This window comes from Podarcis tiliguerta (genome assembly GCF_965153285.1).
Source record: "Podarcis tiliguerta genome assembly, chromosome: 14".
NCBI classification, from domain to species: domain Eukaryota; kingdom Metazoa; phylum Chordata; class Lepidosauria; order Squamata; family Lacertidae; genus Podarcis; species Podarcis tiliguerta.
Window position 1 is genome coordinate 6,426,353 of NC_139547.1, and position 18,576 is coordinate 6,444,928.

At 49.3% G+C, this 18,576-nt stretch overlaps 1 protein-coding gene across 1 annotated transcript in view; it reads left to right on the forward strand.

The window, feature by feature from the left end:
- Positions 1 to 221: 221 nt before the first annotated feature.
- Positions 222 to 18,576, forward strand: part of WDR72 (WD repeat domain 72) — an 81,988-nt gene continuing 63,633 nt past the window's right edge. The window contains exons 1-6 of the mRNA XM_083413231.1: positions 222 to 321; positions 5,223 to 5,389; positions 6,560 to 6,666; positions 9,219 to 9,297; positions 10,643 to 10,817; positions 13,206 to 13,282. Of these exons, the coding sequence (XP_083269357.1) occupies positions 5,234 to 5,389; positions 6,560 to 6,666; positions 9,219 to 9,297; positions 10,643 to 10,817; positions 13,206 to 13,282 (594 nt within the window). The 5' untranslated portion in view covers positions 222 to 321; positions 5,223 to 5,233. The remainder of the gene's footprint in view (positions 322 to 5,222; positions 5,390 to 6,559; positions 6,667 to 9,218; positions 9,298 to 10,642; positions 10,818 to 13,205; positions 13,283 to 18,576) is intronic.

Sequence of the window (18,576 nt, forward strand, 5' to 3'; positions counted from 1 at the left end):
AGGCAAGGTGGGGAGGAGAAGGCTGGGTGAGCCAAGCCCAGTTCCGGCCAGCTGGGACTGCTGGCCCAGAAGGTGCCCAACCCTCAGCCAAGGTCAGTCTCTGTCAGAGCAGGCGAGGGGGGAGGGAGCGTCTTCTGGACTCAGCCAGCAGCAGCAGGTGGAGACCCAGGGAGAGCTCCTCCTCCTGTGAACTGAGAAGAGCTCTAAGAACAGCAGGCTCCCCACAGGCAGGCTGGACCCATTTCCCAGCACCTGGCTGAGGAGAGGGAAGAGACTGGATAGGAGCACACGTCCCCAGCCCCGCGAAGAGCCTTGATGCTGGTGAGTTGGGGTTGCAGAACCCAGTCCTGGGAAAGAGCCAGGATCCCCCCTCCCTCTGTGTCCCCCTGCCCCACAAAGCCACTTCTGAGCTGGGGAGTCAACAGAAAGGGGGTCCCATCTGGGCACTGAGGGACTCACAGCCCACCTGATGCTAACTGCCATGAGCTCTCCTTTCTTTCACTCCCAGGGGCTGGCAAGGAGGGTGTGCTAGTGTTGGGGCAGGGGGACCCCAGTGTGGGTTCAGTGGAGGGATTTGGGCAGGCCCCTACCTGACCCCTGGGCCCTCCCCTCCCTGGAGCTTTGGGGTGGTCAGGGGCAGGCTCTGGAGAGCCTCCTTGCAGGGCAAAATTCAGGTTTGCCTTTCCTTGGAAATTTAGTGCCAGAAAGCTGACACCCCACCCCATCTCAGTTTCTGGCACTATTCTAATATTCACCTAATGTTTATTGGATGGATTTCCCCCCTAAATTGATTTTTGAATTCTGAATTTATTGTTATTCACGTTTTAATCTGTCTTTTTGTTGTATCAATTAAGTGTTTTAAATTTGTTGTTAGCCGCCCTGAGCCCAGTTTTCTGAACTGGGAAGGGCGGGGTATAAATAAATTATTATTATTATTATTATTATTATTATTATTATTATTATTATTATTCTCCACCTCTCACCCACCCTGCTGCTGATTACAGAGGAGGTTGTGTAGCTGGATCCTTTGTTTCAGGAGGGGGCTCCAGGTGCTGTGTGGGAGGGGGCTGTCTGTCAGTACCCACCTGGGCATAAATAAAAAGGCCTGGGTCTCTGGCTCCTCCTTCTAATTCCATGCTGGTGTCATGGAGGGGCTGTGTTGGCAAGAGGTGGCAGGCATGCATTTTCATTTTGGGATTCCTTTCTAAAAAAGGAGAGGTTCTGAGGCTTGGACCTGCCTGCAAGCCCCATCCATCCCTCAGTCCCAGACAGAAAGAAGCACTCTGCATGTGTAAAGAGGCACTCTGTTCCCTGGGATTACTGTTAAACCTCTGGCTTTCAAACTGTTCTTTGGGGGTGGGGAGGCAGGGAGGTTGCGGGCTTGTAGGGTGTGGTTCAAATGACATTCCAGCCCTTTCCCCCTCTTTCCTCCCTGCAGGCAGCAGCCCAGCATCAAGATGCCTTGCAAAGCCCATTAGTCATCCTTGCTGAGTGTTTACCCTAAACAGTGGCTGCCTAACAGGAAGAAGGAAGAGAGGGGGGTGAGAAAAAATGCAGCTCAGTCCCAAATGGAGAAGAATAAGGAGCAGGCAGAAAACTTGGGCCATGAGAATTGCCAGGTCAAAAGAGTTGAGTTCTGATGATCTGGGGATTCAGTTTCCCCTCCCCTGCTGGACAGAGCCACAAGGTTGTGTGTATGTGTGTGTGTGTGTGTGTGTGTGTGTGTGTGTGTGTATTTCAGAAGTATGGCCCAGGCTTTGCTTCCTGCTCTCCCTTCCTGATGGACCATAAATGCTGCTGTTGTGTACTGTTTCAACATGACCAGATGCTTCTGAGGAACCAAAACATGGCCTGTAAGATCTGCTTGGCAGGGTTGAGTGGAAAGAGAGTTCAAGGTCACAGGAAGGCTCCTTCTGGCACCTCTGCTTGACAACAGGGAGCATTTGGGGTCTTCTCACTTGGTTGACTTGCTTCAGACCCCTTTGCTTTGATTGTAGCCCATTTTCTCCATTTGGGGTGCAGATATTGCTGAACTCCAGCTCTCCTCAGCAACCAGCATGGCCAGTGGTCAGGGAAGGATTCCGAAAACCTCTGATCAGTCCCAGGATCCCTATACTTGTGTACTGTTGAAGCCTGTGGAAATTCGAGGTCCCATCTGATAGCATTTGAGAGACCATTATCTTTCCTTTATGGCCTTTCTCTTTAAAAGTTCAACATTCATGAATCACCATGGGGGAAGCACTGTTAAACAGCTGAACCCCTTTGAATCATTTGCAGGAATTCATCATGTTCAACCTGAGGCATAGCTCAGTTGGTAGAGGATGAGACTCTTAATCTCAGGGTCTGCGGTTTGATCCCCATGTTGGGTGAAAGATTCCTGCATTGCACGGGGTTGGACTAGATGATCCCTGTGATCCCTTCAAACTCTACAATTCTATGATCTTCCACCTTTTTCTAAAGCATTTTGTGTGCAAAGAGGTCTTGTAACAATTGCAAAACTTTGCATGTAGCCACATGTGAGCCGTATGTATCAGCCACAGTTGAATTATATGGCGAGAGAGAGCCTGGTGTGTGTGTGTGTGTGTGTGTGTGTGTGTGTGTGAGAGAGAGAGAGAGAGAGAGAGAGAAAGAGAGAGAGAGAGAGAGAGAGAGAGAGAGAGAGAGAGAGAGAGAGAGAGAGATATATTTTGGTAGTGCCTTCCTGCAGTCTTGTAGAAGATGTGTTCAGAGATTCTTCTTCTCTTTTCACCGCCCTGTTCCCCAGTTTAGAAGCAACATAAACTATTTTAATTAATATTGTGTCACCAAAAGGGCTTGAGATGGCCAATTGAATTCTACCAAGATATAGTATTTTGATGAAAACATATCTTTATTGATTGTTGAAGATGAAAATCATTCTTAAAATGCAATCCAGAGAAAAATCATATCCCCCCGAGAAAATTCCTGAGTGGCAGGCCAAGATTAACATCATAAAATTGAATTTGTGCTTCAAACCTTTGATGTAATCAGCAGCTGGAGGATGGTCTTGCCCTCGCGGTGCTCCTTCTGATGGTGGGGAATTATGGAGGGGAATGAAATAAGTGTTTCTGGTGCCACTCATCCTAGAAATACAAACAAGATATTACTGGCGGACCCTGGCTGGTTGAAATAGCCTATATTGATCCCTGGATCCAGCTCACTGTGGGAGAGTGGGGGGGGGGGGGACGGCACCCATGGATGGCCTGGAGGTGGGGGAGGGAGATGGCTGTCACTCAGCAGGGACTCCTCTGGCCAATCAAAAGGCAGCCATTGCAGGGCCCCAGGAGCCCAGCAGGTTGGAGCTTCAGGCAGAATCCGGGGAGGTGAAGAGCTCTTGCACATGAAACAGAGACGGATTTAGGGTAACACAACTGCAGTGGTTGCACCGAGTGCCATGCTGCAGGGGTGCCAAAACATTGCTACAGACCACGATGCACAGGGCACTTTGTCACACAGGGCACCACTGAAATTCGAGAGCCCCAAGTCCACCACTGCACAAAAAGAAGCGGAAAAGGCAAGCGGATGTGGCAAGGGCTCTTTATGCTCAGCCACTGAGCAAGAGGTGGGGCAAGATCTGGGGTAACTGACTCATCACTGCACCATTGCACCACATCACTGTGCCCCCTTCCATAACCTGAAAAGAGCCCGTGAAATATACTCGGAGTTGAGTGTGGATTTCATGCTCTTTATTCAGCTCATAATGGTGAGGAGGAATGGAAGTTCCTCCGAAATGTCTGCTTTATATACATTATTTACACAATGGGCCCCACTTGATTGGCTAATTCCGGGATTCTCCTGTAGGCCAATCAGGTTGCGGATTCACTTCCACCTGGAGTTGGATTGGGTGGCTCCTGTGGACCAATCAGACTGCTGCATTCTGAATCCTATTGGTCTAGGACCAATCAGACTGCTGCATTTTGGGTCCTATTCAACTCAGTACATAACAGCCCACAAGAACTCTGTGCCATTCCTAGCCCTCTGGTCATCCTGGGGGCTTAGCCTCCTCCTCCCAGGCCATTCTTCTGGCCCACCTCCCCAGAAATCACAGCATTTCCATCTTGTGTGACTTCTGACTTCTTCTGCCTCTTCAAATGAAAGCTGGTGTGTTCCATCTTAAAGTCCCCCAACTTTAAGACACACACTTCTTTGATATGCCCCACCCATCTACTAGGCGTTGACTGAACAACTTCCCTTTAAGTTAACACCCACCCAGCTGCATCTCCTGGCTCCACAGGTCTTAAGAGCATCTTCCTGGCTAAGAGCAAACTCTGCCCATTGGCTGTGGCAAGCAGGCAGCTCGTCACTCATGGTCACCTGAGCTCAAACATCATGCATATGGCTTATGGACAGTGCTCCTTTCTTCCTGCCTTTGACCAGCTAAGGATGCTGCCTGCTTCATCCCACTCTAGAGTATATGAGCATTTTGGGACTCTCCGCTATAGTCTAAAAAACTATTCTAAAAAAAAATGTTTCTTTCATCTGGTATTGAAGTGAGTTTCTGATGGGCTCCTTCACCAACTAAGGTGGGGCAAGTCCATGAAAAGTGAGCTGTGTTGTGGCCTGCAGAGCAGGAAGGGAGTTGTCCTCATCCAGTGTTATGTACTGAAGTTCTCACCCTGGGCCAGCAGGGGGATACTGTAGATAGTTATGCAAATGAAGGATCGAAAGTGACGTTCAGTGATTGGATAGTTTGTATGCAAATGAAGGATCGAAAGTGACGTTCAGTGATTGGATAGTTTTAGAAAGTTGCAACAGTTACGTTGTTCTGGAGCTCTATATAAGCAGGCTGACTGAGCCCTTCAGTTCAGTTCTGTTCTGGCATCTGAATAAAGAAGAGCTGTTTGAAGAAACGCTGTGTCGTCTGATATGTTCACCCACAACTTACCATCCAGGAAGGTAGTTCTATCTTCCAAGTCAAGTGTGAGAGGAGTAAGGGAGGCAGCGGCAGCGGAAGCATTGTCTTGTTTTTGTTGTGCAATTGGTAAGCACCTTGGCAAGAAGATGGACTCTAAATATATTCAGCAAATAAGAGAGATCTCTGGAATAACCAGCTTTTCTTCCTCAGGTGCCAAACCACCCAAAACAATGGGGCCAGGTGGAGGGGAGAGAGTTCCACAGGGGTGGTGCAATGACTGAGAAAACTAAATAATAATAATCTCTCTCTATTCAACTGACTGCTGAATGCCCTTTCCTTTTGTTTTTAGGTTAGCTCACCATGAAGACCTCAGTTCAGCTTGTGACGTTGTGGGGGAACCGAGCCCCAGCTCACAGCATCACAGCCATCTTGATCACGGAAGACCAGAGAACCATTGTTACGGGAAGTCAAGAAGGACAAATCTGCCTCTGGGACCTGTCATCATCAGACCTGAAGGTTTGTGGTATTGCAAGGGAGTCAGTCATCTTGCTGCCCCATCCTATCATGTCTTCCTTTCCTCTTTCCTTCCCATGAGGCCTCTTATAGCCACCGTGCCCAAGACATGCCACATCCGTGGTCAGAAATCCCTGTGGAAGAAACCCTTCTCAAATAATATTTCCCATGGTATATAAAACTATTAGCAGTACTATTTTTGAACAGCCACTTTAGAACATGGGCTTGTCATGAGATACCAGAGGTTGTATGAATCTTCTTCCCCAGAAGGGCTCAAAGTAACCCCAGAAGCACCAGTCCCCCTCTCCTCCTCTCAGCAGCAGGAAATCTGCTCTGTGTGGCCGAAGAAAAGCCACTTCCGCCCTTCGGAGGAGGTGGAGTTGTGGGCTTCACGGCCCCAGCCTCCACGCGATTGGGGGATTCCTGGCCGCGTCACCTCCTGGCCAGCCAATCGGCTGGCTCCGGGGGTGTGGCCTGCCCGATTTAAACCAGGACGCAGCCGGGGATCTCCCTCTTTGCTGCCTGCCACCTGTTCCTGCTTTTCCCACCCTCCCTCCCTATAAGGAGGTCCCTCCTTGACCTTGCTATGGACCTTGGTTGGTCGCTGTTGAGGGGCCTGGTAGGAATTTTTCCACTTAGCAAATTGGCACCAGACACTTGGTTTTCACCTACTTTGTAGCAAATCATCACAACTTTCTTGGTATTGGCGGTTAGGCATTGGTATTGCTTTGTAGATGTAAGAGGGGAGGTAGTGCCATCACCTGCCCCACATATTGAAGGGTAGTCCGATATAGGATTCTGGGGGGTGTGGCCCTGTCCGAAGCCTGGGGAGGTGAGGGCCTAAGGCACGCCCCCTATCGGTGACCCTGGGGGAGTTCCTAGTTGATGTGCATCAGCAGGACTCCCCCTACTGGTGGTTAACCCTTCCTGGACTTCAAGTGGACGGGCTGAAGTCGGATATAGTTGGTTAGGACCAATGCCTAAGCCAATACTGCTCATCACCTGTAACCAATAAAGTTGTGGCCTTATTTAGCCCATTAGCCTTAACAATTGTGTCATGTGTCATTATTTCCATGGGGGGGGGGCAGCGGGAACTCGCCACGCAAGAATTTTTACTCGTGTGTCCTTAGAAAACAGCCACTCTGACATTGCTGCATGGTTTTGCTGTTCTAGATTTCATCAAAGCAAATGCTCTTTGGTCACACGGCGTCAGTGACCTGCTTGGCCAAGGCGAGGGACTTTGAGAAGCATCCATACGTGGTCAGTGCTACTGAGAACGGGTCAGTCGCTTTGCATTTCCCATGACGTGCAACCATCTCTTCATTTCAACGGTGGGAATAACCAGAGTGGCAAGGAAGGATGCAATCTCTCTTGAACAGTAGGCTGGTGATTCGTGGCTTTGGGGAAGAGCGGTCCTTGCTAGACAGGATCCATCAGGAACATTTCCTAGAGGAGCCCCATGGAAGATGATTCTGCTACACCTTCCCCTGGGGACAGTCTTGGGGGGAGAGTCCTTAGAGCATGAAGGTCTGGTAGATGTAGCAAAACAAAACGAGCTCTCCAATATGCCACAGCCTGTAAACATAAGTGCATATATAAAAAGCATGTTTTTGAGCTCTTCGGTCTCTGAATATGTGCACCTGAGAATGATGAATGCCTGTGTGACATAAAATATTTTAAAACCACCCTTCACCCAAGGATTCCTAGGCAGTATACAATAAGCATGAATAAAAGTATTCTTACACAACATAAACACAATAAAATCAGTGGCCTTCATAGCAAACAGAAAGGCAAAAACCCTAAAAACTACTGAGCAGGACTAAGGCAACATAATAATTTAAAATCCGTCAGCATATAAGAATGTCTTCTTAACCTAACATCCAAAAGATGTAGAGACAGCCCCAGTCTTACCCCTTTGGCGAGGGCATTCTGAAGCCACCACAGAAAAGACCTTGTCCTCCTGTCTTCATGCATCAAGAATGTTTGCTAGAACGTGGTATTGGCTGAAAATTGTGAGACATTTTAAGTCAAGCTGCTGGCACACCCAGAGGTGCTCCTTCGGGCATTTGGGTTAATGCCAGCTTCTTGACCTGAGCTCAGAAGCCAGCCAGCCAATGTTGTTTGCTTTCAAAATATGAAAATACCTGGCTGAAGCAGTTTAAGTACTGCAATGTGCTTCCGTGAAGTAGCTTGTGTGGTTATGATTGTATGTGTCCCAGTAAATGTGATGAAAGTTGATGTTTACCAATAATGGGATGCGACAGGAAAGAAATGTTTGGGCTTTGGACATTTGGATAAACCACTGGATTTCATCATAATACCCACCATGTCTTCCTAACCTCACTTTTCAGAATGAATTTCATAGTTTCATTAATAATAATAATAATTTATTTATTTATTTATTTATTTATACATACCCCGCCCATCTGGCTGAGTTTCCCCAGCCACTCTGGGTGGCTCCCAATTATTAAAAACAATACAGCATTAAATTATTAATTGAAGGATGATAAAGGGTGGAGATATTTAAACATGATCTTGGGGCCCTTCACAGAGGCTGGTGCATCTGTGGACATTTCTAACAGAAGGTCGTTCAGGTGGTCAGTCTGCAAGGTCCAAGATGTATCTTTCTGGATGTTTGTGATGGTGCTGACAATCCACATAAGATCACAATGGGCTGAGAAAGAAACAGAGAGGCTGCCAGGGGTTTGCATGTATGGATGCACTAGGGTTTTCTTGCTCTTCAAAATAATAGTACCAAATTAAATAGATTTAGGCTGCATTCCTATACTGCACTTATTTCCAAGTAAACATGCATAGGATTGGGCTGTGAAAACATTTTGATAGACCTAACAGAAGGCCTGTTTACTAAATTTGAAATAATTTGCACAATACAATACAATAATAAAGCTTCAGCAATGTGCGCTCACGACCCTTGAATTCACACTGACGGTTCTGCAATGAGGTGCACATCTCACAGCTGTCCTCAGGGTGTCACTGTTTGTTCTTTGCCCAGATTGAGACGTTTTTTCTGAGCAGCCCTGATCCTGGGCAGAGAGAAAGAGGAGGGAGGATGCTTTGCAAAGCAGGCAGTTCAAGTTTAGTGAAATGAAAATCACTTTCTGCTCTTCCAGTAAATGATAGCTGCAGTGACAAGTTGACGAGCTGTAATGGGAGCCATAATGGCCGCTTTTGTCACAGGCCTGTCGTGCCCTTGCAGGTAGCTATGGCAGCAGCCAGCTGCAATTTCCAAAGCAAAGTGAGGCTGTGCTGCTGTTGCTCCTGCTGTCTGGCCTCCTCCCTCCACCCCAATAAACAGCAGCAGTTTCCCACAGGTTTCCCTCTGCAAGTCAGCCACACAAATGGTTAGTCCTCTGTGCCAAGGAAAATCACCCAAGCCACAAGGAATTATTATTCTGACTAGGTAAAGGTCCCCCTGACCGTTAAGTCCAGTTGCGGATGACTCTGGGGTTGCGGAGCTCATCTCGCTTTACTGGCCGAGGGAGCCAGCTTCCGGGTCATGTGGTCAGCATGACTAAGCTGCTTCTGGTGAACCAGAGCAGCACACGGAAACGCTGTTTACCTTCCCACCAGAGCGGTACCTATTTATCTACTTACACTTTGACGTGGTTTCAAACTGCTAGGTTGGCAGGAGCAGGGACCAAGCAACGGGAGCTCACCCTGTCACTGGGATTCGAACCACCAACCTTCTGATCAGCAAGCCCTAGGCTCTGTGGTTTAACCCACTGCGCCACCCGCGTCCCATTATTTCGACTACTTGGCTACAAATCATATCGGATGGAGAGTAACAACAAACTATTATTTTTTTTGACAGGGAAATGTGCGTCTGGAATGTTACCTGTGGGCGGTGTGTGGAGAGCACAAGGCTTCCCTTTCGGCACACAGCGATTTGTGTAAGTACAGCCAACTTCACGGTGAAGAACTTCTGTCCATCTGCCCATTGGGACTCTCTATACCCAGCCTGGATGATGCTTCTTCCATATGTTTTTTTAAAATAAAAAAATCAGATCCACTGTAATGCTGTCCTTCCTGGAGCAGATTGGGTCACTAGAATCTCAGCAAAACAACCACCATTGGTACTAGCACCCAGAGCTGTCTGAATTCAGGCTACCTCTTTATTTGCTGTGCAATGTCTCATTGGTGCAGCTGTTCCTGTGGGCCCTTTCAGCCTGCTGGTCTTTGTCCTCAGTGCCAGGAGTTAGCTGTTCCCAGCGCTGCAGGGGCAAATCATTGGGCTGGGTAGAGGTGGAAGCTCCACTGGTGGCCCCCTCCCTCCCCCCCAACAGGCCAATGAAGGCCAGATAGGAGGGAGGGAAACAGGTCAAGCTGGGCAACTGCTAGAGAGGTGGCTGATGTGGATGCCACTGCTGAGGAAACATATCAAAGTGCCACACCTGCTGCCCCGGCTATCCTCTCCTTCTCACCCATGGGGCAGAGCAGATGCACACCTACTGGCAAACTCAGCTGAGGACCTCAGGATATGGCAAGGATGAGCACCTGGACAACAGGAACCCGGCAGTCTCTTTCCAAAGAGATCAAAGGAAGCCACAAGGGAGGTTCCAAAACCTCTTGGGTCCATTCGGCAGGCAGGCGAGAAATCTTACCTGCTGGCCCCAATCCAGCTGCTTGCAGGAAAGCTGCAGGTGCCTTTTCTGTGCAGCAGAGCACATTTTAGCATTTTTTCCATAGGCTTTGAAGTGTGTCCAGTGTGGCTTCTGCCCGTGGATTTGGACGGGTTGCAACCATTTCTCGACAATTGTCAAGCATACACAATGCTCATGCTGTTTGTATGAGTTGTATTCCATTTGCTGCTTTGGGGTTATTTGGGTCCTGATTCTATTATAAGCTGTACAAGTGTACTGTACGGCATTGGAGAGGGCTGGGGGTGGGAAGGGAGATGCATGGGCACCCATGGTGTGTAAATCCATGGCATGGGCTTCCCTATGGAGGTCTATTCATTTGCCAGGGAGGTGCCAGGAGTCTCTCTTTTGTCCACCTTTGTCACAGCACAAGAGGTTTGGAGGTGGCAGGCTTCTTGGGGAGTTCTCATTGCAAAGCAACACTTCGGAAGCCCTCGTTGGAGTCAGCCAATTCCCCACCTAAGGGCAGCCAAACGGCATTTTAACGTGGGTGACAACATTTTGCTTTCTAGCATGCACACCAGAGCCCCATGACCGAAAGCAATCCCTCAGCGGTCTTCTTGTGGCTAACCTGTTGTGGCTTTCCCCCTTTGCTCAGTATTACCACAGCTCGTTCCGCATGACGGGAGAGGGCTGGCTCCTCTGCTGTGGGCAATATAACGATATCCTCATCATCGACGCCAAAGCGCTGTCTGTGCTTCACACCTTGACGTCCTCCCAGTCTTCGGATTGGATCAGCTGCATGTGCTTAGTGCATTCCCCTCGCATCCAAGGTAGGTCAAAGCTGTGGGAATGTTCAGGGATGCAGGAGAGGATATATTGTCTGATTATATCATTTTCCAACTTGTGTTAACAAGTTCACAATTTAGCAGAGTAACATTCCCCTTTTTAAACTTGCAGTGGGTGTGTTTGCTCAGGCTCGCTAAAGCCTTTATAATAACTGTTCTGGTATTTCCCCCTTATTCCCTCATAAACGATAAGACACGACACAGTCTTCTACAAAAGTATAAAAAGAGGTTACTCACATATCATTCTGTTCACAATCGGATCCCAGAAGGCAGACTTAGCTTAGAAAAGTAACATACACTTGGAAACTATTCCATAAGAGACAGTCCCTTTGTCCTCTCTTGGCTGGAGCCAAGAGAGCATCTTTGGCTATGCAGATGTTGCTTTTTCAATGCATGTAGTGAAAGAGAGAGAGATAGCTGCCCTGCCGTGTGCTTTTGTTGTTACCTGCACAGGTGAGGCCACACCCACCTCTAGTCACATGCAGAGGAAGTCTGTCCCAGCGCAGAAGGAAACAGGAAGTTTACCTGCTGGCTGGACAAACATTCCTCCCCATGTGTAAACATGTTCACTCTAGGAATGTTGTACTTGGCTGCTCCTGTGTTTCACATCCCACAAAAGCTGGATGTTTCTGTGGGACTGAGGCCAAAGGCTCTTCGCCAGGCAGGGCCAGGACCAAAAGGACAGGCTGTGGCATCCCTGCTGCAGACACTGTGGCTGCAAAGCAGAATCTCAGCTGAGTGGTCGTGCAACTGCTGGCCAACCAGTCTGTTCCTTTGGCCCTCCCAGCTGGTTTCCACCTGAGCCCTGCTTTCTCCAGGCCTTCAGCTTCCTCCTTGACACCTTTTGCTACTCTCTGCTGCCCCCTCTGCACCTTTCCCCCTAGTCTCTGCCCTTCTTTCCCCACTTATTCCTGTTCCTTTCTGTAGGGATGGATTTTGGCACTAGGAGAGGATAGATGGCTTAGTTCTTACCCTACCTTGCTCATGTGAGTGAGATCAGCAGAGTACCGTACTTGAAAGCTAAGCTTTTGAGGGGCCTGAAGGCCCCTTGGCCCCTAGGAGTTGGCTTGCATGCTTGGGAGACAGCTGTTGTCAGGGGAATCATTATGAACTGGCAGCTGCAAGAACCAATATTTTGTGCAACCATAAGGAAAGAGCTGGGGGGAGTGGGGAACAGCTTCCAGTCAGGAGGAAAGGTGGCTCGTTGGCATTAGCTAGAGATATAACATCTATATGGATCAATGGGAGAAATTGTGGAGGGAGGATATCAAATTTACGGTGTGCTATAATCTGAGAGAAAATATTATGAAAATGCTATACAGATGGCACCACACTCCAGCAAAACTTGCAAAGATGTGTAAAACAGACCACCAATTTGCCGGAGGTGTAAAGATGGTATAGGGTCATATATGCACATGTGGTGGGAATGCACAGCCATTAAAGAATTTTGGAATAACATCTACAATGAATTAAAAGATCTATTTAAGTTTTCATTTAAGAAAAAGCCTGAAACCTTCCTCCTGGGAATAATGTCACCAGAAATCAAAAAAGAAAGATCACTTTTTATGTACACAACAGTAGCAGCCAGGATCTTAATTGCAAGAAACTGGAAAAGTGACAAAACACCTACGATAAATGAGTGGCAGGTCCAAATGATAGAATATTTACAGATTGCCATGATGACAGGGAGAATTAGAGGTTATCCAAAACAGAAAGTACAGAAAGAATGGAAAATCTTTAAAGAGTAGCTGGAAAAACATTACAATAACAAATATCTCCTGGCAGAAATAGAATGATCCTTGTAAAACAACAAATATAATGTTTTTTGATATCTGACGAAAACAAAGAAAGCAACACAATAATTTGGAACTGTGTGTGAACAAATAGTAGAAATAATAACACAATGAGTCTAATCGAAAGTCAAATGTGTTTTTCTTCTTTTTTCTTTTCCTCTCCCCGCCCCTTCTTTTCTCTTTTTTTGTGCCTCCTTTCTTGGTCTTTCTCTCTTTGATCTGTTAAGAAAGAGATTAAGAGATAAAAGTGTAATATGAAAACTTCAGTAAGTATAAAGTGATGTATAATTTTTCTACTACTATTTATATATTGTTAAAATTGGTTAACTGTAATGAATTGATGTAGCAATTACTGTGGGTTTTTCCTTTGTTATTGTTGAATTCTTTTTTTTTTAAAGAGATCCTGCTCTATGGCTTCATCCTAACAAGCATGTTTGCTCCTTCGTTTCACACAGCCAGCCCATATCCTCCTGCCTCTCCCCCTCATCCATGCCCCTTGCCCTTTTGTTCCGGCTCTATCCCTTTCCTGTGTGGATTGCTCTTCCCATTGAAAATATGTCTCTGTTGCTTTTTCTCACAGAGGACTCCTTAATAGCTGTCTCTGCAACAGGAACCCTTAAAGTCTGGGATCTGTCCTCATCAGTTAGCAGGATACGGGTAAGGAGCTACAATCTGGGCTGGCAGGCCCCATATGTCAAAATTCAAAATTCTATCCCTTGTGAAATGTTGTACTAGTTTTCTGCAGCTACTTGATTTTTAAGCTTTTATTCTGAATCAGAATTTTTGAATCATCTGCAATGAGCAGTGGCTGGAAGAGGAGGAGAAGGATAATGCAGATTATGGCTAGAAGAACGAGGAAGGGCCTGTCTGGCCCTGGGACTCTTAAATCCGGAGGCTTCTGCAGTCAGCACAGTATCACAATTCTGATTGCTAGATTTATATTTATTTAAGTTATTTTCATCCAGACTTTTAGGGCCAAACCTAAGGAACTCTGATTAAAACATTAATATGATTAATAGCAAAACAATCCACAAAATAGTAGTCTGCCAACAAAAACATCAGTGAAACACTCGATGGAGTCAAGACTTTTTAAAGCATCCATTTGAAAAGTACAAGGGAGGAGGATATAAAGTGCTGGAGGGATGTAGAGTCACCACTGAAAAAGCCCTGCTAACCTGATTGTAGCAGTGGACCACCAAGCTGGACCTCTAGGCTGGGCAGCGTCATGTGGCTCTAGGTGGTCTTCAAGCGGCCTGATCCCAAGGCATATTAGGGAGCATATAAAGTGTCATACCAGCACTTTAATTTGAGCCTGAAAATAAATGCACTGTGTGTGCAATTCTTGCAGTGTGTGGATTCAAAAAGTTGTGGCAACTTTCTCTCAAGACACCTTGGGATGCCAGGCTTTGATAGTCAAGAATCACATGAAAGCCTTGACTGATCCACTCAAGCCACAAATAGTAACTTAGATTGGCCTCTTTAATGAGAGAATTCCTCATGGAGAGCCACACCTGAAAAGGCTCTGCAGCTCCCTGTAGCAACTGGCCCAGAGCACCTGGGCAGAGCCACATGGGAGCAAGAGCATCATCTTCATGGATTCTTGCAATTTCAGAGGAAGGGATGGAGATGTGAGGGAGAGTTTAAGCACTCATCATGGAGCTTCAAGAACTCCGGTCTTGGGGTGTGCAGAGAATCTACAGGCCGTGGGATCAGATGCATAACACCTGGGGAACCAAGCTGTGAAAATAACTTCCCAGTCTACGGGATTGCTTGATACTTTGATACTGTCTTTGAGCAAAGGGAAACACAGCAACCCCACAGCCTTGGGAAATGGTTTCTGTCTACTAAATAAGTCCATCACTCACTTTGTCAGGCAGACATTCTGTGTCGTTTCTGTATTAAAATAAGATTGTTATAAAAAAATAATTAAAAAAAACTCCTTCCTCCTCCTCAGCCTCAGACCCTCTGACTACTTTTTGCTAAAAGTCTGGTGCTATGCTGTTTTTTTCTGTGTGTAATTATTGGTATGTTTTAAACAGATTTTATATATTGTCAGGGCTGGCTCCGGGTCCCAGCTCACCAAGGACCAACGCTAGCCGATAGTACAGTATCAAAGTCTTTATTGAAGAATAGTCTCCATTTACAAGTCTCAGCGTCCCAGCCCTACGTCTGGACTTTAGACCGGCGAAGCTCTGTCTGGATCTCCACCCCCCGTGCACCAGTTCAAGACTCTAATCTTACTCCACCTCTTCCTTCTCTCTCTCTTCCTCTGGGTCTTACTACCCCCCGGGGTCTCATTCCTCCTGGACTCTTCCGACGCGGAGCTAGACCCCTCTGACTCCTCCCCCTCTCTTCGGCGGGCTTTAGGACCTGGCTCCTTACCCGGGCTGCCCACCTTGCCGCCCTCCTGTACATTTGAACTTGGCGCGCGCGCGCGTTTTACTTTCCGGATGACCGTTTCCTCGCTCCCTGACGAGGGTGTGGCCACTCCTGCCTCACGTTCTCCCTCTGCCTGCGCGCTCCCTGATCCCGATGCCTTGGACTCCTCCCCCCTACTGCACTCTGGGGGGGACGCTGGTCCGGATTTCCAGCTGCTACTCTCTGAGTCCCCTTCTTCCCGAGGTGTCCCCCTGGGCACTCCCCTTGCCCTGACCATGGGGGCCCCTTTCTGTGAATCCTCCGAGTCACTGGAGAGACTCAGAGATCTTGGACTACTTTCGCCGCTGACATTTCCTTCCGACTCCTCCCCCTCGCTCTCTGTTTCTTCCCTCTCCAGTGACTCTGCTCCTGAACCCCTGACATCCATCCCCCCCTCGAAGCCCCCCCTTCCCCCCTCCCCTTCCTCCGGCGGGGGTGCTGGGTGCTCCGTCGTTGTGGGGGTGAATGGTGGATACAGTTCGTCCCCCGTGGCGTGCATCCAGTTAGAGAAATCCGGCTCGTCCTCCATGTCTTCGCCGACCTCGTTCTCCTCTGCTTCCATCTCCGTGCCGCCATGCTCGAACCCAACGTCCTCCCCCATCACGTCCATGTCCCTCTCACCCTCGTTCCCCTCTGGGTCCGTTGCCTGCCAAGGGCCCCTCAGCCACCTCTCCTCTCCTCGATTGTCCCACCAAAACGAGCGGTCTGAGGCAAACCCCGAGGGCGAGCCCTCCGGTGAACGTGTGTCTAATGGTGGTTCTTCGTCCGAGGTGAATCCCTGGAACGTGCTGGTAGAAAGCGTGGGTGTGAAAAGCCAGTCGTCGAAATACTCGGCTGGCATGGGCCTGTGTGGGAACAAGGCATGAAACTCCTCTTTGAGGAGAGGCTCGTCCAGGGCATAGTCCGGCACCCAACTGTTGGCGCTGGCCGGGGTACCTTCCCTTGCGAGAAAATATTCTACTCCCTCTTCCCCCCATCTCGAGTCCAAAATCTCTGTGACCTGGTTGATGGGTTCCCTTCTTGGCGACTCCCTCCTTGGGGGGATCTCCTCATACTGGTCTGGTGCCGTGCCCTGCGCCTGAAATCGGTGAGGTGCTTTGTAGGGCGTGAGCACCGACCTATGGAATACTGGGTGCATTCTGGATCCTTCCGGAAGTGTCAACCGGAAGGCCACCGGATTGATCTGTGCCTCAACTAGGTAAGGTCCTAGCTGCTTATGTCCGAGTTTCTTCTTAGCTAAGGATCTGGTCGGCACTGCGTGGGCCGCTAACCACACCCAGTCTCCCACCTGTATGTCTTCACCAACCCTCCTGTGCTTGTCAGCCTGCAGTTTGTACGCGTGCTTTGCCAGCTCTAACTGCCTCCTAAGCTGCTCGTGGACTTCCTGCAATTCCGCCGCCAAGACTTCCGCTGCCTGTGGCTCCCCCTCCCCCAGTCTCTCTAATCCCGGGAAGGTTCTGGGATGCCTCCCGTTGTTGGCGAAGAACGGCGTCACCCCTGTGGACACGTGCTTCGTGTTGTTGTAAGCGAACTCAGCGAGCGGCAGGTAGTCCACCCATGTCGTCGGCTGTTGATTTGCGTAGCATCTCAGGTACTGCTGCATGACGGCGTTGACGCGTTCCGCTTGTCCATTGGTCTGCGGGTGTCTCGCCGACGCTAGGTTGATCTTGACGTTCAGGAAACCCATCAGCTTCTGCCAGAAGCTCGAAATGAACTGGCGCCCCCTGTCGGACAAGATAGACCGTGGCAGTCCATGCACTCTGAAGACGTGGTCTATGAACAGTTTGGCGGTCTGTTCTGCCGTGGCGACCTTCGCGCACGGAATGAAGTGGGCCATTTTAGTGAACATGTCCACCACCACTAGCACTGCCGTTTTACCCCTTGAGCTGGGTAAATCCGTGACAAAGTCCAGGGCCACCCTCTCCCACGGTTCGCTCGGAGTCTGCAGCGGTTCGAGCAGTCCCGCCGGAGGTTTGTGCACTGACTTGGCCCTTTGGCAGGTGTCGCACCTCGAGACGTACTCCGCGACTTCCCCCCGCATCTTGGGCCACCAAAAATCTCTGGCAACGAGTTCTGCCGTCTTCTCCTTGCCAAAGTGCCCGGCGGTGGGTGCGTCGTGTAACTGCTGCAGTACTTTCGCCCGGAGGTCGTCTCCCGGTACGTAGAGGGCCCCTCTGCGGATGAGCAATCCGTCTCGTACTTGGAACTCGTCGTCCTTCACCGTGCCCTTGTGCACCTCCTCCATCTTGGCTTGTGCAAAGGGGTCCCTCTGCAGTGCTCGACGGACCGCCTCCAAGTCCACGGTTGCTGCAGCGCACGCCCACGCTTTCGGAGCGAAAATGTGCTTGGCCGCTGCTGGTGCCGCCTCTTCGAGGTATTGCGGCTTCCTGGACAGTGCATCCGCCATGATGTTGTTGTCGCCTGGGATGTATTCTATCCTGAAGTCGAAATCCGCGAAAAATTCCGCCCATCTGATGTGCCGCTGGTTGAGGAATCTTGCCGTGCGCCAGTACTCCAGGTTCTTATGATCCGTGCGGACCTGCACGGTGTGCTTGGCCCCGACGAGGAAGTGTCGCCACGCCTTGAATGCTGCATGAATGGCCAGCAACTCCCTGTCCCAGATGGTGTAGTTTTGCTCCGACTTGCTGAGCTTCCTAGAGTAGAAGGCACACGGTCTCCAGTCCCCATGCGGGTCCTCCTGCAACAGTACGGCGCCCACGGCTCTGTCTGAGGCGTCTGTTTCAACCCTCAGCGGTTTGCTGGGATTCACATGCAGTAGCTGCCCTTCGGACGAGAAGAGACGCTTAAGGTTCTGAAAGGACTGCTCCGCTTGCTCCGTCCAGATGAACTTCTTCTTCTTAGAGCTGAGCGTGTCAGTAATGGCCGCCGTCTGCATCGCGAACCCCTTGATGAACTTGCGGTAAAAGTTGGCGAACCCCACAAACCGCTGGACCTCCTTCCGATTGCGCGGGCTCTTCCAGTCCAACACTGCGCGAACCTTGGCGCTGTCCATGGCAAGCCCCTTGTCCGACAGCTTGTAGCCCAGGAAATCCACCTCCGTCCTGTCGAACTGGCACTTCTCCAGCTTGGCATACAGCCGATGCTCCTGCAGTCTCTGCAGAACTTCCTTGACGTCACTTTCGTGGGCCGCCTCAGATTCTGAGAATATCAGGATGTCGTCCAAGAAGCAGACGCATGTCTTGTAGAGGAGACCCGCCAGGACGTGATGCATGAAAGCTTGAAAACAGTGGGCGCCATTTTGTAAACCGAAGGGCATAACTCTGTATTCATATGTGCCCAGGGGCGTGAACATGGCAGTCTTCCACTCGTCTCCTTCCCGTATGCGAATCAGGTTGTACGCCCCTCGCAGATCCAACTTTGTAAAAACGCGTCCTTTCCTCGCCGTCGCCAGCAGGTCATCTATCTTGGGCATGGGAAAGGCCGCGGGCTTGGTTCTGGAATTTAAAATTCTGAAGTCTACCACAAGTCTTTTTTGGGGCGTGTCCCTCTTCTTCACAAAGAATACAGGACTG